This window comes from Brachionichthys hirsutus, chromosome 21 (genome assembly GCF_040956055.1).
Source record: "Brachionichthys hirsutus isolate HB-005 chromosome 21, CSIRO-AGI_Bhir_v1, whole genome shotgun sequence".
Classification (NCBI taxonomy): domain Eukaryota; kingdom Metazoa; phylum Chordata; class Actinopteri; order Lophiiformes; family Brachionichthyidae; genus Brachionichthys; species Brachionichthys hirsutus.
Genome location: NC_090917.1, coordinates 3,786,207 through 3,804,934, shown reverse-complemented (window position 1 = coordinate 3,804,934; position 18,728 = coordinate 3,786,207). Strand labels below are relative to the sequence as shown.

General features: G+C 41.1%; 1 protein-coding gene across 1 annotated transcript; it reads right to left on the bottom strand.

Moving 5' to 3' along the window:
* Positions 1–6,016: 6,016 nt before the first annotated feature.
* ccdc186 (coiled-coil domain-containing protein 186) lies at positions 6,017–18,555 on the bottom strand. The gene is made up of 15 exons (XM_068754858.1): positions 17,615–18,555; positions 17,299–17,425; positions 16,843–16,971; positions 15,039–15,251; positions 14,833–14,952; positions 13,960–14,064; positions 13,179–13,277; positions 12,382–12,468; positions 12,152–12,294; positions 11,772–12,027; positions 11,314–11,503; positions 10,057–10,137; positions 9,641–9,869; positions 7,936–8,155; positions 6,017–7,108 (listed from the first exon to the last, which is right to left on the bottom strand). Exons 1-15 carry the CDS (start codon positions 18,553–18,555, stop codon positions 7,025–7,027), a joined length of 3,024 nt encoding a protein of 1,007 aa, XP_068610959.1. The 3' UTR covers positions 6,017–7,024.
* Positions 18,556–18,728: the final 173 nt, after the last annotated feature.

Here is an 18,728-nt window from a genome sequence, read left to right as displayed (position 1 = left end):
GGCCTCTGTGGAGCCACGGAAATAAACATTTTTAACAATGGATGTTATGCACAGTCATGCACAGCGGCTTCATATGATTTCATATTAGCATTTGACCTACTTTATATACTCAGCTGTGCCCTGATTTAATACAGCACATCTGCACGAACGATTTAGATTTAGAGTTTCAAATTCATGATCTATATTAATTAAAAAGTTCAAAATTCTGCATTCAAGATAAAGTACCGGAGGGATTTCTTTTTTCTTTATTAGTATTTGCAAGTGCATTTAGAAATGTTTCAGATATTCAAAGAACCTTTATCCCACATAATTCAACATTTCAGCATTATTCAACCACTATTCAAAAAGACAGGGACTCACATGCAACAGATTACATAATGGTAGTCAATAGTGAGAAGGGAGATCCTCCAAAACTACTGGATTCAACGTTCAGTAGATTCTTCCCAGCCTCCTGAACTCCATGTCTCCAGGTTGCAGCACAGACTTTGTGTTAATATATTTCACACAAAGTCCCAAGTCCCAGATTGATTGTGACGACATCAGGGTAACCTCCGATTGGTTGGTTTGCAAACTCTGGAAAGTTCCTTCCAGAACTACAAAAACATGGAAGGTGACCCTCGGTAAAAAAAAAAAATTGAACAGTGCACCAGATTTCACTGGAAAATTCATTTGAAATTATGACTTTAAAAAAAATTGTTTTTGCATTGGATCGTTTCTCTTTATTTGCCTTTACTTGTCATACTTTGAAATGTTTCAGAAACCAAATCCAGTCCAAATGTTCCTTAAACCTAGAAACTGTTCTGTTTGTTGGCTAAGTGTGAAAATATTTTAGTAAGCATTCCGGACAGCTGCTGTTATGAAGCAGCTCTGATGGGAGAGTTTTCCAACTTCTTTCCGGGGAGTATTAATTATCTCTTTAGCTGGACATCTTTGAAATGCATTATCATGATGTGTTCTGCTAATGAGGCTCTCCCAGAAGGGCCCAGCCGCACATTTCTATTAGACCAGACTCATCTCGGCTGTTTTGACTCTGAGGATATGATTGGTTAAAATAAATGTATGTATGTGTGTGTCTGTTTGACAATAACTAAACATCCCTTTCACCATTATAGACTGAGAAATACATTAAATTATTTACTGACACTGAAAAACATACCATATTTATTGCTATTCCAAGAAGCTTGTGCTTTTTTTTTTACTACCTAAGCAATAGGAAGACATTTCACAGGATTGGATGCAACTCACAGTGCCAATATTTTGCCCTTAAAATAATGTTGCAAGAGCAATTTGACATATTTCCCCAAATTGCACTTGGAGTGGCTCAGAATGAATGAGTGGCGACGAGTTAGCTTTGTCTGCATCTGCATATTTATTTATTTTTTATTATTATTAACACATTGAATCGCTTTCATTTGTTGAAAAACTTGTAAATAAAATTGGAGTTTAGGTGATCATTTATTTCATGATTGTGCAGTTGCTACCAAATGGTAAGCTATATACGAGTGGCTTTCGGTAACAAAGATATCTGCCTCAAATTAACATGTTCATTTATTACACATAAATTTAAACAACAACATAATTGTGTTCATGTTATTAAAATGAGTTTGAATATGTCTTGATTGGGAGCGGCTGACAGGCAACTCCAGGAAGTTACTGTTAAGGACTAGATATGGAAAAGAAAGGCGAGCTGCTCACGTCTTAATGCTGAGCGAACTTAACTGGCTGCTTGCTGCAGCTTTATAATTATTGCACACTATTTACTTTCCTTGCAACATGGCCCTGGATCCATAATTTCTGAACTGAAATGAACGTAGTCTTTTCCTGATCAGGAATATTTCCTCTGACAACCACCTCCAGCTGACATCTATGCATGATTTAAAGACCTGAAACAAACCTGACAATCGTGAATGAAAAAAGTGTAAATGTTCAAACTGTGTGAGGTTTTTTTGGTCAATCTTCATTTTCTGATTTCTCAAATGCTATTGCGTCAATGAAGCAAGGTTTGCTTTTGCTCCATCGCCTATTTTTCAGTGAACAGGATGACATAATAATCAAAGGTAAATGTTTGCTTTGCTGTGGGACTTAAGGGGAATAAACACAATTTGATTTTGATGGTCAATTTTGGAAATAGCGTGATTGATCCAGCAGGAACACAATAATAAGTTATTACAGATCTCAACTTTGAATTATTTAAACTCTGTTTGGTTGGTTGAAATTGAATGCAGTTTAAGTGTAGTTAACATCAATTAAAAAGTTGATGACGCACATGTCTCTGATCCAAAGCACAGATAACAGTTCACCTCCACTGACTAATAAAGTTAAATAACAACATTGCCCTGTGATTTTTCCCCACTCTAAGTCATGCTGTGATGATGAAGGTGCGGCGCTGGAAGCAGGTGCGCCACTTCGTGGGTCCATCTGCCTGGACTCGCATGGGAACTTGGCGCTTAGTGGCCTCCATCTGCCGTCCCTCGTCTGTCTTTGTTCACCATTTATTCAGCTTGCTCGATATTAAGGGATGATTTCCCTCATAGAAATATGAACAAACTAATGTCCATATTTTCTTTTAGAAGCTTACCATGCATGACTGACCTGAGATTGTTTTCTGAATCTGTGGCCAGTCCCTGCTCCATTCATGCATGACTTCAGCGTCTGATTGGTGGAGGGGCCCTTCTTGGCTTGAGATTTGGTTGACATTTTGTCAATGACACATGGTCGTCAAAGGAGTAGAAGGCTGAATGAAAAGATACCGCTCTGGTGAGTTCCGACCTCCTTTGTAACACGTAGAAACATCTTTAGACGCAGATTTTTGCCATTTAATTTGACCTTAATCACCTCTGAAGCTTCTTTCTCTTGAAGAGTCATGTTAACAGCCCAGGCTTTCACAAGAAGGTCTTTATATGCATTTCAATCTAAAAGGCTAAAGTCCATCTAAAGCCCCTGTCAAACATCAGTGAAGCATATTATTTGTTCATGCTTAGGCCTCCTAAGTGCAGCTCACGGGTTTCCAACCCGGAGTCAGAAGCCTTTCAAAAGTTCACAGAGTAAATGCATCATTATAACAAACTATTTTTAACTTAAACCCACGTGAGAAGGATAGAATGGAAATTACTCGATGTTGGAAGTGGATAAAACTTAAAACAGCATTTTATGCACGAACCGAAAGGTTTTATCTACCAGTGAATTCAATCTAAATTAGCAACAGCTGCTAAATGTTGTGCAGTGGAACACAATATTTCCATCTGAAATGTAGATTATGAGTCGGATGTTACAAAAAGTGAATTCAACTACACGCTGTAGCTACTGTGCACCAATAAAGAAAAAGGAACTGAACACTAGCCAGTAGGAAAAAGGTCATTTCAAATGACTCAAATACAAATGTTTCAGTTGCACAATACGTTGGTTTGACTCAAAGACCTGGCTCAGGCATAAAACAAGACCAATTTCATTCACGAAACCCTCAATGCATGTCTACTGCTTTTCAACAAATCGGATTGAATGGGAAGGACCTGAGAGTTTGGAGAAAATGAGTGATCTCATTTTTCACAGAAGCCGCTGAAGGAGAGCAACACACTGGCATACAATCAAAGCACAGCAGGCCAGTTTCTATTTTAGCACGCACAGACTGCTGGAGTTCGAATAAATAAAGAAATAGACTGACTCTAATAACGCTCATTATGTAGGCTTTTTCATATTCAAAGGTTCTGCCTTCATGTTTTAGCTGGGATGGAATAAGGTACACTGAAATAGACTGGCAAGGACAGGGCAGGATTGTTATCACTGCACCTTGAGAGCCACGGCGATGGTCGCTGCTGCATCTGAAGGACAATGCTTTATGAATTCAGGGGTGGCTATTTAAGCTGATAGGGGAATCCATTATCAGCAAGCTAAGAATAGCCCCTCAGTAATCATCAGCCAGAGTTGGATATGTGAACCTGCTGCGTGCGGCTGTGCTTGCAGACAAAATGGGAAAATGTTGCCCATGCATAAGAAAAATAGCCAAAGAAGACGTTTCAATCTCTTGTGAGTTTTGTTTAATATGTATATACATGCATTTTGATGTAATGTCTGATTCATAAAGAATATTGGTGCTGCAAAATCAGAAATAATTTAAAATTCCAGTCTTCTTCACTTTTAACATCTTGTACCTGCATTACCCACAATGCAACTCAATCGGTTTGATGAGGAGTCATGCTTGTAGTATCCAATTTCACCTAATAATAATAATACTCAAGTCTCACTAAAATGACAGTGAAATGAAATGAAAGTTTACTTATATTTCCTTCGGCGTTTAAATAATCTGAGTGACCTCAACGTTGCTGATGCTGCTGCTTTTCAAGAAGGACCTACAGCTGTGTAAGATTAGCTCTGGGAAAGAATTCCCAACTTCATTCCGCAGTAATAGGAAAACAGAAACCGGTATAACAGATGTTCTTGTTAACTTTATATTTATTAAGAAAAAAAAGACCACAGTAGAACATCAAGTTTCATCCTCTTTTATTCCCTGGAAATATTTACAGGCTTCATCCAGAATCTGCATTTTTACAAACATCTAATCATAATTTTACATAATGACATATTTACATATTATAATCACAGTTTGTTTCCACAAAACAGCGACGGGGAGAAAAATAAATGAAGACACTTTGAATTGAATGCCACATTTTGAGACATTTTATTCACAAGTAAGACATTGAGCTCTACACACTCCTCCACATAGTGCTGCACCATGGCTTAGATTCTAGGAGGTTGACGCATGTCAAATATCAGATCGTGCTTCTTACCGGAGACACAAATACTAAATCAGAAAAGCTCGTCTGTGATTAAATCATGAAATCCAATGCAAGTGCTTTGCATAAATTGTATTTTATTCATTAGTGACAGAAACGGCAAAACAAAAGCTGCTGTGACTTTTTCCACCTTGTCGGCAGCGTGCAGCTCATTCTTCTTTTCGCTCATTTAAAGTTTTGTTGAAGATGCGAGAATTTAATTGGAAATCATCAAAAGGATAGGAGAGACCTAAACTTCAACTTCACTGGTCTTTCTGGAGTTGAAAATTTTACTTCATTTTAATATCAAAGAGAATCAAGACGTAATCTACAGGTTTTGCTGTTTGTCCATTCAAATGATATTCCCACACTGCTGTCGAATTGGATTTGACTACATACATCGAGCAGCAAGTCACTGGAGCAACAGGGAGGCTTTAAGGAATCTCTGACCTCAATCCCAGAAATGTTAATCTCCATGCGCATTCCATTTTTAACGCAGCTTCAGGGTTAATGGAAAGCGGATCGGCCTGCTAACATTCATGACCTGCAAACATTTGTGCTGATTAGGCTGTTAAAAGAGACATAATCTTATCTATTGCCACAACTTCAACAACCAGATCACATGAAGGCCGAGGATAACTTCTGTATATTTAAATCAAACTCCCTGCTCTCCACCCCTCACCTTGTGTCCGTGTAGACAACAGAATCAACTGCTGCGAAACCGATGATCTTTTGTGTCTGGCAAGAAGTATAAAGCCGCAGGTGTGTGTTTCCTTCTGGCCCAAATGCAATTTCCGTTCAGTCCTCGGATGTGCTTGCGAAGGAGAAAACGTCATGGTCAGTCTGGTAAAAACATATTTGCCCTGACAGCTGAAGCATGTACACGAAGTACAAACAGAAAGTTGAGAGGTTAAAATAGACATATTGCAGACGCGCACTCGGACACGACGCCCAAAGCATCAATAGTGAAACACCAGCATAAAAACAGACAAATGAAACACCATAGTGGTGCACAAACATTCAGACAAAAATAATAACAAATCAATGAAAGAATCAGCATTGCACTATGTCCCTGGATATAATTCTGTATATTTCACTGGCTCTACAGCTACCAATCTCCGACTCTTCGATTCTTCTGTACTTGATTTACGTCAGCTAACCCAGTGGCACCACCGAAGGAAAATATAAAGAGGAGTGTGATTGTAATACTTATTATATACCCCCCCCCCCCCCCCCCCAGAGTGTTGTGCAAAAGAAGCTAGCCTAAGGTATGATGGACAAACTGTTTCTTCAATATGAACATCTTTTGATGCTACTGTCAAATCAGCACTAATCAAGTTTCTGCAACAGGAAGCAATCGACATTGACTAAAAAAAAAAGTAAATAGGCATTGATTTAAATTAACAGTGTAATAAGACATAGGAAAATAAAAGTTCAACTTTAAGTATAGGGAAAATGTTTTAAATAAATTAATTCACATTCATATTGGCTAGAGACCGTCACTACATTCCAACCTCATCTGCGTTTTTAGATTTGATATGATACTTCAGATACTTCCACACCTGCCTGCGTGAAAACTGCAACGACAGAGTCTGCTTCCTCGAGTTTAGCACCAGAGTCGCACTGGATGGGTAGGGAGTCTGCTGAAGTTCTACCGGCTCGGTAGGAAGTACCGGCTGTGCAGAGTAAAAAAACAATGCTGTAAATATGCAGGTGGAATTCAAGGTCCCCTACTGTTCTGGCTGATTCTTAGTTTTGGCTTTGCGTTTGCATTTCTGTGTAAGTCGAGCTGATAAGCAGGCTGTCAATAGTACATTTGGCTGATTGGCCCGTAAGGGGAGACAAGAAGAGAGGACATGCTGTGGGAAAAGCCAGGGGTCACTGCGAGACCAGAACAAGGTTCATGTTTACAGGATGACTTCATTGGCAGTCCGTTCCCTGGTAGCATCAGCTATACAAATTATGGCATCTAAAGTCAGTTATAGTTACAAGGCGGAGAGTTTTGCGCTTGAAGCAAAAAACACAAACCCGATGACTTTTATCTTGGCAAGACTCAGTGGAGATGGACGAGTTAAAAAAAAAGTGTTCTCTACATCGACAGGCCATCCAAAAAGTACCCTGATGGGCTACTGGCACCAACAACAGTCAATCTGCAGCTTCATTTAGATGTTGGGGAGAAAGACGGGATGGATTGCTATTCCTTCAAAAAGTACTTCCTGGGCCGTTCAATTTGTCCTTCCTGTGATGAGGTTGTGTCACTTGCTCCTTTCTCTATGCTCAGGATCTCTCTGATGCTTCAGGAGCCTCTCGACTTCAGCCCCGAGTGTCTGCAGGTTGTCCTGTTTGAAGAGAGGGAGGACTTTTTTTTAGACTCTACTGCAACATGTGAATTCTTAATACTGCTTTGTCTCGGAGTTATTCTTTGTTGACACACTGCTGACACTTCCTGCTCACCGCCAATCATCTTTCATCCAATGACAGAAAAGTCGCAGCCACAAAATACTTCCCACATTAAATATTTTGTCTCATTTAGTTTTTAAGTCTGACAGAATACAAAGCAGGAAAAATATAGAGTGGAAATAGAACAAATCTGCTTCAGAATTTGTTGCAGATATTGAAACATCTTCCCATACAACAAGCTTTGTGATGAAGATGAACACCATCCTCCTCATGACGCTATGTTCGCTATGTTCCTTCGACCTGCACAGTTTAATAATCACATCAGGAAGTGTGGCTCCTCAGGCGGAGACTCACGCCGACACAAACAATTAATTAACACACACAGCAAATGGCACACATCATCAATATTACCAGCACACAAAATCTAAATGAGCTTTTGTTGCACTCGTGGCGAACCACTGCCTCAGCAGAAACATTCAGACGGAAAACGTAAAGCTGACAAATTACATTTTCTCTTATTTAATGAATGCAAGTTTCAAATGACAAAAATATCAGTACATAAGATATCAGTAATGTATTCAGTGTCATTTCATTTTTATTTTGCTAAACATTTAATCAAAGTGCTTTTTGTTTGGCTTAAACTCTCACTGCATCCAGAAAATTCCCAAAATACTTCTTGGATCCTTCAAGGAAGCTGGGATATCTGGTGTAAAAGCCTGGCGTGTAAGATTGTAATCTGTCAGAGAGCAGGTTGGGTTGTGCTCACCTTCAGGGTAATGTTCTTCAGCAGCGTGTCCTCCAGCACGGCCTGCAGCTTCCTGTTGATCTCCAGCGACAAGTCCAGCGTTAGCCCGCTGTCCGCCGGGTGCGAGGTGTACAGCGACGCCATGATGCCCCCCCTCCGGCTGAGGTTGGCCTTGTTAATGTCCGACGCCTCCGAAGAGAGAGCCCCCGACTCCTCTCTCAGCACATAGCTCTGGATGATTCTATGGAGAAGGAGGAGAAAGAGAGGAGTGAAATGCAGCCAAGGTTTTTTTTAAAAAAGGACAGAGACAATACTGATGCTTTCCCTCGCCTGCTGAGCTAGGAGCATGGAGACAGTGGATTTACAAGTTGAGTGTGGAGAGCTCCAACAGAGCTAATTTCCTGTAGCATCTCTGGGATAGTAATTACAGTGGGGTGGCTTACTGAACTCTGGGAAATGGACACACTCAGTCACACCGAACTAAGATTATTATTGTACCAGTTAGAGGAGGAGACTCAACGGAAAGGATTCTCTTTTTCTGTGTGTGCAAGTGTGAAGAAGAGATACATCTTCACATGACTGTTAATCTTAATCCAAATTAAAATGTACAATACGTTGTATCTCATAAGATCTTATGCCTCAAAAATAGCAAGGCAAAAAGAGAAGAAGTGCAGAATGCGGTCTGAAAACCTTTTAATTATCACAGCCATGATTCATCTTTAGCTACACAGACTTGAATTCAAAAAGGGAAATATCTGTTACACTGAAGATTTATTTTTCTTGTTGCAATGTGCTTGAAAAATTTAGACAAGTGATCACACACAAAAAAAAAATCACACGTCAACTGCATATAAATTCTCCTGCTCCATGTCGGCACAGCGGAATGAGGACTGTGAATCAAACATAAGTCTTCTGACATTCTCCTGCTAAATATCCATTATCAGGCCAAGCGTGTGCGTTCACATCTTTGCCTCTCAATTCATCACCTGGTTCAGCGTTCACCAGGTCGTCCTGGGTGGATAGAAACAGAAAAGCAAAAAGGGCACATGCTCGTCCTCATTCGAGTCAGGGTGACCCCCCCCCACCCCGCCCTCCCAGCAACCCGTGCCGCTGAGCTGAGATTTTATTGAACTAAATTTAGCACAGCAACCGTGGGATCCGTCCTCAATTTTAACTCGTGAATGTAGGTTTGTGGCTTATTTTAACTGGAGTTGTGAGACAAATGTGATGAACCAAGAAGAATCATCAGACAAACAATTTGATATAAAAAAAAGCAACTTGATGCGGAACATTTATAAAATGTTACAGGTTGATCTCTGAAGAAGAAGAAGGAAAAAAAAACCCTTCCTGGTTTTAAATTTCAGATTTGAACCACATACTTAACTCAAAGGCCAAACCTATACATAAAAGGCTGATTAGGACAACTCCAGTGTCCCTTTAGCTCCATGAATACACCGGATCCATACTGATGGGCGTGCGTGCACACACACACACAAGGACAGTAAATGAGAGAGCAGGAGAGATAGATAGAAACAGAAGAAGGCAGGGCAGACATGAAAGGGTTTCTTCCACTGGGGATGATTTACATTCAAGACTTAATCCACCCATCAGTATTGTTTGATTGCCACACGCCACCATTTACTGCACCCTGCACTCTATGGCCCAAAACACGTTAGCATTGTTCAAGCCATCTCCCTCTCCCTGCACTTCTGTCCATCCCACTCACTTGGTCTTCCTTCGGATCTCCTCCACCAGTTGCTTAATGTGATCCTCCATGAACTCAATCTTTTCCTGCTTGCGAGCCAACGCCTTCTGCAGCCGGACAATTCGATCCACGAGCACGGCCTTGTCGACCTCCGGGAAGCTGTCCACGACCATCACGGAAGGACCGGACTGGCTCTCTGGTGAGCGCTCCTCAACGCTGCTGCTTCCACCGTGACGCACATTCAAAGAGCCTGGGAAGTGACGGGGAGGTGAACTTAGAAATCTCTTGCGTGGTACAGTCCTATTACTTTTGATATTCATATTTTTGAAAGAAGATTTGTCCCTCCACCGCAAAAATAATAATATTTGGAAAACAAAAGTGTGTGGTTGATATAGCATCTGCGCCTATTAAATACTAACCAAATCTCGGAGTAGTACCTGAGGAACTTGAACGACTGCCCATACTGCTGACATCCCGGTCGCAGCCTCCATTCTCAACTTGCTCCAGTCTCTTACGGGCTGCAGAGGGAAAGCAAGCAAAGGTCACCCAGAAAACAGTCAAACCGTCATCCAGAGATTAAATCTGTGTGAGAGACACATTTTAAAATGACATATGCCTGGATAATATTATTGTTGTATTGTTAACTGCTCAATATCACAAGTGCATTGTATTGCATGCTTAAAATGGGGAACACTTTAAACCCCCCAAAATCCAAATATTCAGTTACTTCATATCAATAAAGACAAGCTAGCAATTTTCTGCATTTAATGGGCAATAAAGAAGGAACACCGACCGTTAAACTGCATGTGAAGACTGACAAAGCCATCAATTCTACTAATCATATCAAACCCTGCCTCGCATGACTGACAATGCTGACCTGTTTGACTTTAAACGTGATGCAGATTGCTTTTACATAGGAGTGCATGCTCAGCAAAAAAACCTCCATGCATAACGGAATTCTGAAAATGACTGCAGAGTATTCCCAAAGCGTCGCTGCAACACTGACGAATGATCACAGGCTCGCCTAATAAAAATGTCGCCCCTGTTCCACATGTCAAATAAAAGCAAAATGATTGTGTGAACATCACGCCTTGAAGTTACAGAATGTGCTTAGAGAACCAATCAGGCGTGGGGAGGAAGCCGATTCACACCGTTTAGAATAATCCCAGCATGTTAAAAAAAAAAAAAAGAGTTCTCTAGATTGGGAGATATCTGCACACTCATCTCCCATGTTTCTAGTAACTTTCATGCTTTCCTTTTAATCCGAGTGTGAGACCTGAGCATTAATCCTCAGCATGGACAGTTCCACTCGGAACAGCAATTTCATATTAAAATATATCTCAGTAAAGGGTAATTAGATAATGGGTAGGCACAGTAGCCACGTTAAGAAGACTGGAAGATAATTTTTTAAACTTGGAATTTATAGAAAATCTCATTTACAGTAAGTCTGGCAGAAGGTAAAACACTTCTAATTTAAATATTTGGCCAACTGGGGATGGTGATAGAAGAGCTGGAGTAGAAAAAACTTTGAGTTCATTATTGGATAATAATTGGTTCCCTGCAATCTACAGACTGGCTTTTCTGTTGAAAAGCTCTTTATAGTTGTAAGGCTGGTAGCGTAGTGCATGGCTGGACTGCGTTTGGTCCGTGTGGCTGGATTATTAAACAGCTATATGATAAAGTTGCTTCCTGACCTTGTGTTAGTTGCTTTGTCAGGTCCTTGATGCTGGCAGCTTGTTTCCTTTTCCGAGTCACCAGCTCATCCTTGAGCTCTTCGACTTGGGTTTTTAGTTGATCCCCATCTCTTTGCAGTGCCGCCCGCTCCTCCTGCAGGCGCTCCACCTCTTGCTTCCTCAGTGCTTCGTCCTGTTTCAGCTGTAATGACTGCGGGATGAATGGCGACACAGAAGAAATGACTCAATATCCTGCATCATGACCACGTGGTAAGGTAATGTGATTCTTATTCCAAGAAAATTCAGAGTCAAGAGATCAAACAAAACAAAAAAAACAGTATAAAGTTTTTCTTGAAACTGTTAAGATATTGTATTCAAGAACACTGTATTGCCTGTCAAAAGCACAGAAGTCTTGAAAACGTTTCCTGTTTTCACTCATGATTTGTGCATCTCCATCTTTCACTGTGTGATCCCTTTACCTTGTCATCCAGTTGCCTGCTGGTCTCCTCCAGCCTCCCTTGGAGCTCCGTGAAGCTGCTGTTGAGCTGATCCAGCTGAGACTGCAGTGCGTTGCTCTCTGACTGGAGTTGGGCGTTCTTACTGCTCAGCTTCTCGGTAAAGCCCAGCAGCTCGGCCTCACGCTCCCTGCTGCCTTGTACATCACGCTGCAAGTCTGTCATCTGGTTGGTCAGGTCCTCCGCTTCCTCTCGAAGAGACGCAATCTCTTGTTTATCGCTGTGTGACAAAGGACAGTATTGCAGGGATCCCAGATCTATCTATACACTTTAAAGCTGTCATTTCAGGGCTGAAGACATCAAGAACCATTTACGCATAGATTTACGAGACTGTGTGGTTGTACCTTTGATGCTGTTCCTCGAGTGCGGTGATCTCTTCCAGCTTTTCTCTCTGGCGGCCGATCTCAGCTTTCTGACGATTGATGATCTCCCTGTACTTGCTCAGCTCATCTTCCCAGCGTGGGCGCTCATCCTCCAGACACTTTAGCTACAGCACAACAGACATTTTTAAGCAGGAGAAGACCAGCTGATGTGTGAACACACAGGTGTGGAAAGACTAATCTGTATGACTAACCTTGGTGCGTAGAGTATTAAGCTCATCCATGCCCTCTTTGTAACTCCTCTTCAGGTCGCCCAGTTCTTTTGCTTTGACTCTGTGCACCTGTCAGATGAATAAAGTTATTCGTTAGATATTAACAGGACAGGACAGCGTAAACACATTTTGAAGACGTTTTTTAAATCCCTTGACAGAAGAACCATACCGAACACACGGCAATAAAAGTGTGACCTCCTCTGGGGTTTTGCTGAAATGCTCAGCTTCATATTGATTATTTATAGGTCATTTATTTTTAAAGTGCAATTCCCTTCAGAATGGGGCAGTTAGAAAATTGGGTCATTGTGTTTGGACTGAGTCCATTTCTTTGGCTCCGTACACGTATGTAAGCCTGTCTTACTCACTCCTTTCAATCGGATTCAGCTAGATGGGATAAAGAAAATATCTTCCTTGGGCCAAGATCCGCCCACATCTTTCAGCAAAATCTGTTGACAACTTTCCAATTATCTTGTGGTTAAAATGAATAACAAACAAGCAAACAAGCCAATCACATCGAGGAAATGAACATTTTTACCAGACCAACTAACATCGAGAACATTAATAAAAGCTGGAATAATTGCTCGACTGAACAGATTGTCCATGGAGTACTATATTGGAAACAAACCTAAAATAACAATGTTAATGAGCAAGTCAATGACTAATCAAGGATTTCCAATCGCTATCCCACTGGCCACTTTAAGCTCATGCTCATCCTGCACGCATGTGCTTGTGTACATGTGTGTGAGAATATGTTTGTATGAGTTCACAGCGGTTGTCACCTCTAATTGGTCTGTTTGTTCCTGCCTGTGTTTATCCAGCTCTCCTTTCGTCTCCCTCAGCTTAGCGCCCAGCTCATTGGATTTGAGTTCCTCCGATTCCTGGAAGAGAGAGGGGGAAAATCCACAGAAAGCGGGGAGACAACGGTTTAAATAAAAAGGGGGGAAAAATGTGATTTTACCGTAGGAAATATAGACAGGGCAGAGAAACCTTTGAAGCGCCTATTCTAATTTTAGGTTTAGGCCAAGTCGACAAATTGTTGGTGCAAATTTATATATACTTTCCACCATAAATATTGCACAAAAATATGTTTTTTTAATCTCAAGTCGTCATAGTTTTAAATATTTTGTTACATGTCTTCATTTCCTGAGATAACTCTGCTGAATGAACAGTGCCTGAAACTTATGGCAGCTCTTTACCACCATCACAAGGTATAAATGAAAACTACCAATCACCTGAAGCAGAATTAATCATGCTCAAGTCCTTTTCTTGCTCTTTTTCCAAGATTTATTTAGTATCAAAAAATAAAAAATAGAAACTGAAAACCAAAATAAGCAAACAATGACCAATCAGATTTGACAAATGTAATTATTTGAGAAAAGGAAGGAGTTGTGCAATTGTCCCAGACTTTTCTGAGCAAACACATGACAATAACAAACAACAGCAGTCATATTGACATCCATTCCAGGTACACAAATCTAGATATAGTCCATGTTTCTTGCACTTTCCTCACACTCTTGGCAATGAGCAAACTAATACTTGTATGGGATAAACATTACAGACCTGATACGTTCGGATCATGTCCTGACAGTTTTTGCGGATCTGTTCAGTTTCTTCTTTGGCCTGGACCAACTTGGCTGTAGTCTCCTTTAATCTGTCTTTGGTTTCCTGCACGTAAGAGTCACATTAAGACGTTTCCACTTTAAAATATTGTTTGAAGGGTATAAACCCATAGCAATGACTTGGAAAAGGTTCCTTTATTGTGACTTCTTTTTCTGCCAAATAAATCTTTGCAGGTAAAGACGGTGTTATATGTACACAATTTCAACCACAAAGCCACAAAAAAAACAAACAGTCATCAATACCTCTGCTTTTGTGCCTCTGAGCAACTGGAAGAAAGTTTTTGTTTTTCCTCTATTTATATTTATGTCTTAGCTTGGAGGCAGTTTTAAAGACAAGCATCATTATGGAACAGGCTTTTTCAAAAACAAGTCACAATATTAATAATGACTTACTTGCAGGATCATTACCATTTTATCCAATTTAAATTTACCCCTGAATCAAACCATTCTTTTGTTGAGCAGCTGCAGATGAAATGACCAAAGGGGATGCTATTTGTATCCTGGAAATACTTAGCATTGCAAATGTTGGTCATAGTGTTGAGATTAATGACGAAAAACAAATTAAATGCAACGGCGACTGTTGAGGGTGAGAAGTGTCTTTCCACTCAACCTTCGGGCCATCCAGGCAGCACACGGCATGCACTCCAGATAAGTATGGAGGTACGCCATTTGGGACACAATGAAAATGTGTTTGACTGTAGAGTACATCTGGGTGGTGGATTTTTTTATATCAGGTATGACTGCATTTCTGTTTGATATGTTAACAGATTTAGCACAAAGTAAATATAGCTACGGCACAATTGTGTCTATTTACCTTGTGCACGTCTGTCTCACTCTTAAGCTTGTTCTGGCCCCACTTGACCTTGATAAGATGCGAATTGATCTCCTCCTTCAGCTTTTCAATTTCTCGAGACAATCTACTGACCTCGCCTTCCTGGGAGGGGACACGGAAGGAGTTATATCAGAGACAAAGAGATATTCTGTCATGGTGCTTCTAGTAGACACAATCTGATGGCGTACCTTAGCATCATACAGCTGCTGCAGCCGGCCTTTATCCTGGGCCAGCTGGTTGCCTCTGATGGCCTGGCGGTCCACCTCCTTGGTAGCTTCCCTCAGCCTCTTCTCCAGACTCTCTTTATCCCGCCTCAGGTCGAGGGCCTCTTTCTCTCCGCGCACATATTTCATCACCATGGCTTCTTTCTCTTGGCGTGCTTCGTCGCTCTTCTTGTTCACCTAAAAACAGCCGTTCATGACATGTCAGTCACAGAGCTGCTTATACTGTGGGATCCTCCAGAGTGAAATACAAAATGATGCTTCAATTCGTAATCCTTTAGAAGTGAGGGCCGCGAAGACGCGTGTGCTACTCTACTCCGCCTTCTGCAACTTCAACCATGACCGGCATAACTAATGAAAGAGACAGTTCCATAAAGAGACTGACAATATTGCGCTGCTGGGAATGACTGTCAGCTTGTCAGCCGAGCTGAAAGGCTTCCATTTGAAGTACTATTACCAAGTCAATTATCTGTCTCCTCAATCATATTTCCTTTCACTTTATTATGGAAGGCATTCAGACTTTGTTTAGTCACATACTATACAGGGCACAAATGATTATTTTCCCCATCAATTTACTGGTTATTGTGCTACTACTCTACTGGTCTTCCACTTTTGTGTTCAGAGCTCCTCTCTTATGAAATGCTAACAAGACACCTTGCTGTTAGTCAATGAACAGCTTTATGCTTCATCTTCACTAAATTCTGGAGCAAGTTGGAATTAAGAAAGCGCATGAGAAGTGGACAGTTATGATTTAGGTGGTGCAGGGTCTATGAAAATGACATGGACAGCAGTTTCAGACCTATGGGATGACAGCTGATGAGGACAGAGTTGCCATCTTAATACGCAGCATGGGACTCATACAAGGGAGGGGTATGACAGTGACAACTGAGTGCAAAATGTTCCTCGTATTGTTCACTGAAGAGTGAAATTAAAAACTGCAAAGTGTGTCAAGAGAAAAGAAGCCTACATGTTAGGTGTGCAAACTGTCAGCTGAAAAACCGGCTTTCCTGCACTGTTCGCTTAACAAGTCTTTCAATCTGCGATAACAAGTGTTCGGTGTGCAAACACACTTTCATATAATTTGATGTATTAACTATACTTCTAGATCTTCTTCTTCTGAGTTGCATCATCTCGTATGTTTCAATAATAAAAAAATCATTTTATTCATGCTAATTGTACATTACTTTTGAGTATAAAGTCAGAGAGGGAGTGAGGAACTACCGGTAAGTGTCTGAGCACAACTAAATGAACCATGAATCATCTTTTGAAGAACTTGTCGGTGAACATTTTTGGGGGAGTTACATCATCAAGACTTGCATAGTAGTCGCAACCGAGCAACAGATATGACAACAGGACAGGATTCCTAAAGGACTGTAGACTGTGTGTTTTTCCATTTGATGTGACACATTGTTCAGTGGATGTATTGGAGAAAGTGTGACTAGAAGGTTGTTAGGTTTCAATCCCCTGGACCATAAATGCAGAGTTTTATTCGCATATATACACAAATAATCGACACAACTGGACCAAATATACTTCATATTATATCATATTTATAATAAACTTTAGTTTGGATTCTTATCCCCTTCAGGAATTTACTAAAACAGTGAAGGAATCCTGTAGCAGTAGTATGTATAGTGGTAGTAGTTTCGACACGTCAACTTAAGTAACACCAGCTTTTCTTTCCAAATGTAACTGTTTGTAATTGCAGAAGCACTAAATGTCCTGTAACGCTGTGAAATGGTACACCCAGTCATGTAGTTCCAAATTATACCTGTTCAAGTCTGCAGGTCAAATCCTTATGCATCTGCTGAAGGGCAGCCTTAGCCGCCTGATCTTGGTGAACTAGTTTATCCCGCGAGTCCTTCAGTTCTTTCAGGAGCTCCTCCACCCTGCCCTCCAACTGAAACAGAAACAGGAAATACATTGCCAACAACCTGTTGGATGACCTGTATGCTTGGACCGCACCTGGATTTATTGATAATAATGGCAGGCATCCAGCACAGACAGGACGTCAGACTAAACACTGTAGTGGAGCACTTCCTCATTGAAATATGTGAGAAATCGGCTTCTATTGTTTTCACTAACACAAATATAGCCTATTTATTGAAAATGACACGACTCTGATTAAGGAAAAAATACAGACCACATCACCTGTGTTTCTGCCCAAAACCGTCAGTGCCATATGATCATGAACAATGGGAATTAGAATGTAAACAGTGCAACCCACCCTTTTAATGGTGGCCATGTGCTGCCTTTCCATCTCTGCACCTCTTTTCAGCTCTTCCCTCATGTTGTCCTTCTCTGAACAGATCCCCAAGATAAGCTCCTGGTGCCTCTTGTTCTCCTCAATCAACCTATTCACAGAGACACACAAAGCTAATTTAGAGCTAATCAATAACTAAATATTATTAATTATTATCAAATCATAACCCCTAATTTCCCTGAGGGAATCTTCCCAAGGGATTAATACAATTCTATCTACCTAAATAGATAATCATTGGCAAAATAGTGCATCAATTGTGAAAGTCAAAACAGTACTTCACCTCTGAATAGCCTTCTCCTGCTGTGCATACTTGTATTGCACACACTTCTCAAAGACCACCATGCAGCCCTCCTGGTCTGTATGAAGTCCATTGACAGTCTGGCTTCCTTTCCTCTCATCTTCACCTCCAGGTAGCTGACAGGCCAACAGCTCTGACTCTAACTCATCTAGCAATGACTCCTGTGACAGTGAACGCTGTATCTGAGAAATAAGCTTACGACTGCAATCAGTGTCATACGGACTTGAATGTGCGGGTTCTGGGGTTTTGGCACTGGTTTGTGGGCTGGAAGCCTGTGATGAGCTAACAGTGTCAGATCTGGAGGGACAAGAGCCATTAGAGATTGCGGAGGTGGTTATTGAATCAGTCGGGGAGTTTGCAGAAGTACTTTGGACAGAATATGATGATGGATTCTCGGTCAAACTACTATTATCAGCAGCTAATGGCTTTGCAGAACAATTTGTAAAGACTGATGGTTGCTCATTACTAGCAGGAGTGGCGACCTGAAAACTGTGCACTTCTTCTAAAGACGAGATATTTTCGATTGTCCCGTCAAGAACCGAAGGGGAGCTTTCAAACACATTATCTAAAGCAGTGACTGAGGCTACCACAGCTCCACCAGCCTCATTTGAAAGTGAAGGTATCCCACTGGGAACAGTGTTGGGATTACTGTCCGTTTCAGCGCTCCGCTCACTATTCTCTAAATCTTCCAGATTGCATGTTTGAGGTTCCAAATTTGTTTCTGCGTCCGGCTTGACATATGTTGCAGTCTCGATTAATTCGCTGTCAAGCTGTGCTTTGTCTTCTTCCTGACTGCACTTTTCTGGCTCATCTACATTGTTGTGAGAGATTAGTTCTTCCTCTTCTGAATAAGAAGTGCTGTTGTCAGGCTGATTTGCTGTGTGTGACCCCTCCAAAGCCGAATCAACTTGTAATCCTTCCATGATACGTGCATCTGAAGCAGGACCTGGCTGTTTTACGGTCCCTCTCTGGATCACATCTGGCAGAGAAGAAAGAGAAAGGAAGACAAACATTATGTGACAGCAGCCGTGAACATCCTAAAATGTACGGATGACACCAGTACAGAAGACATGTGCATTGCATGTTGCGACTCTCT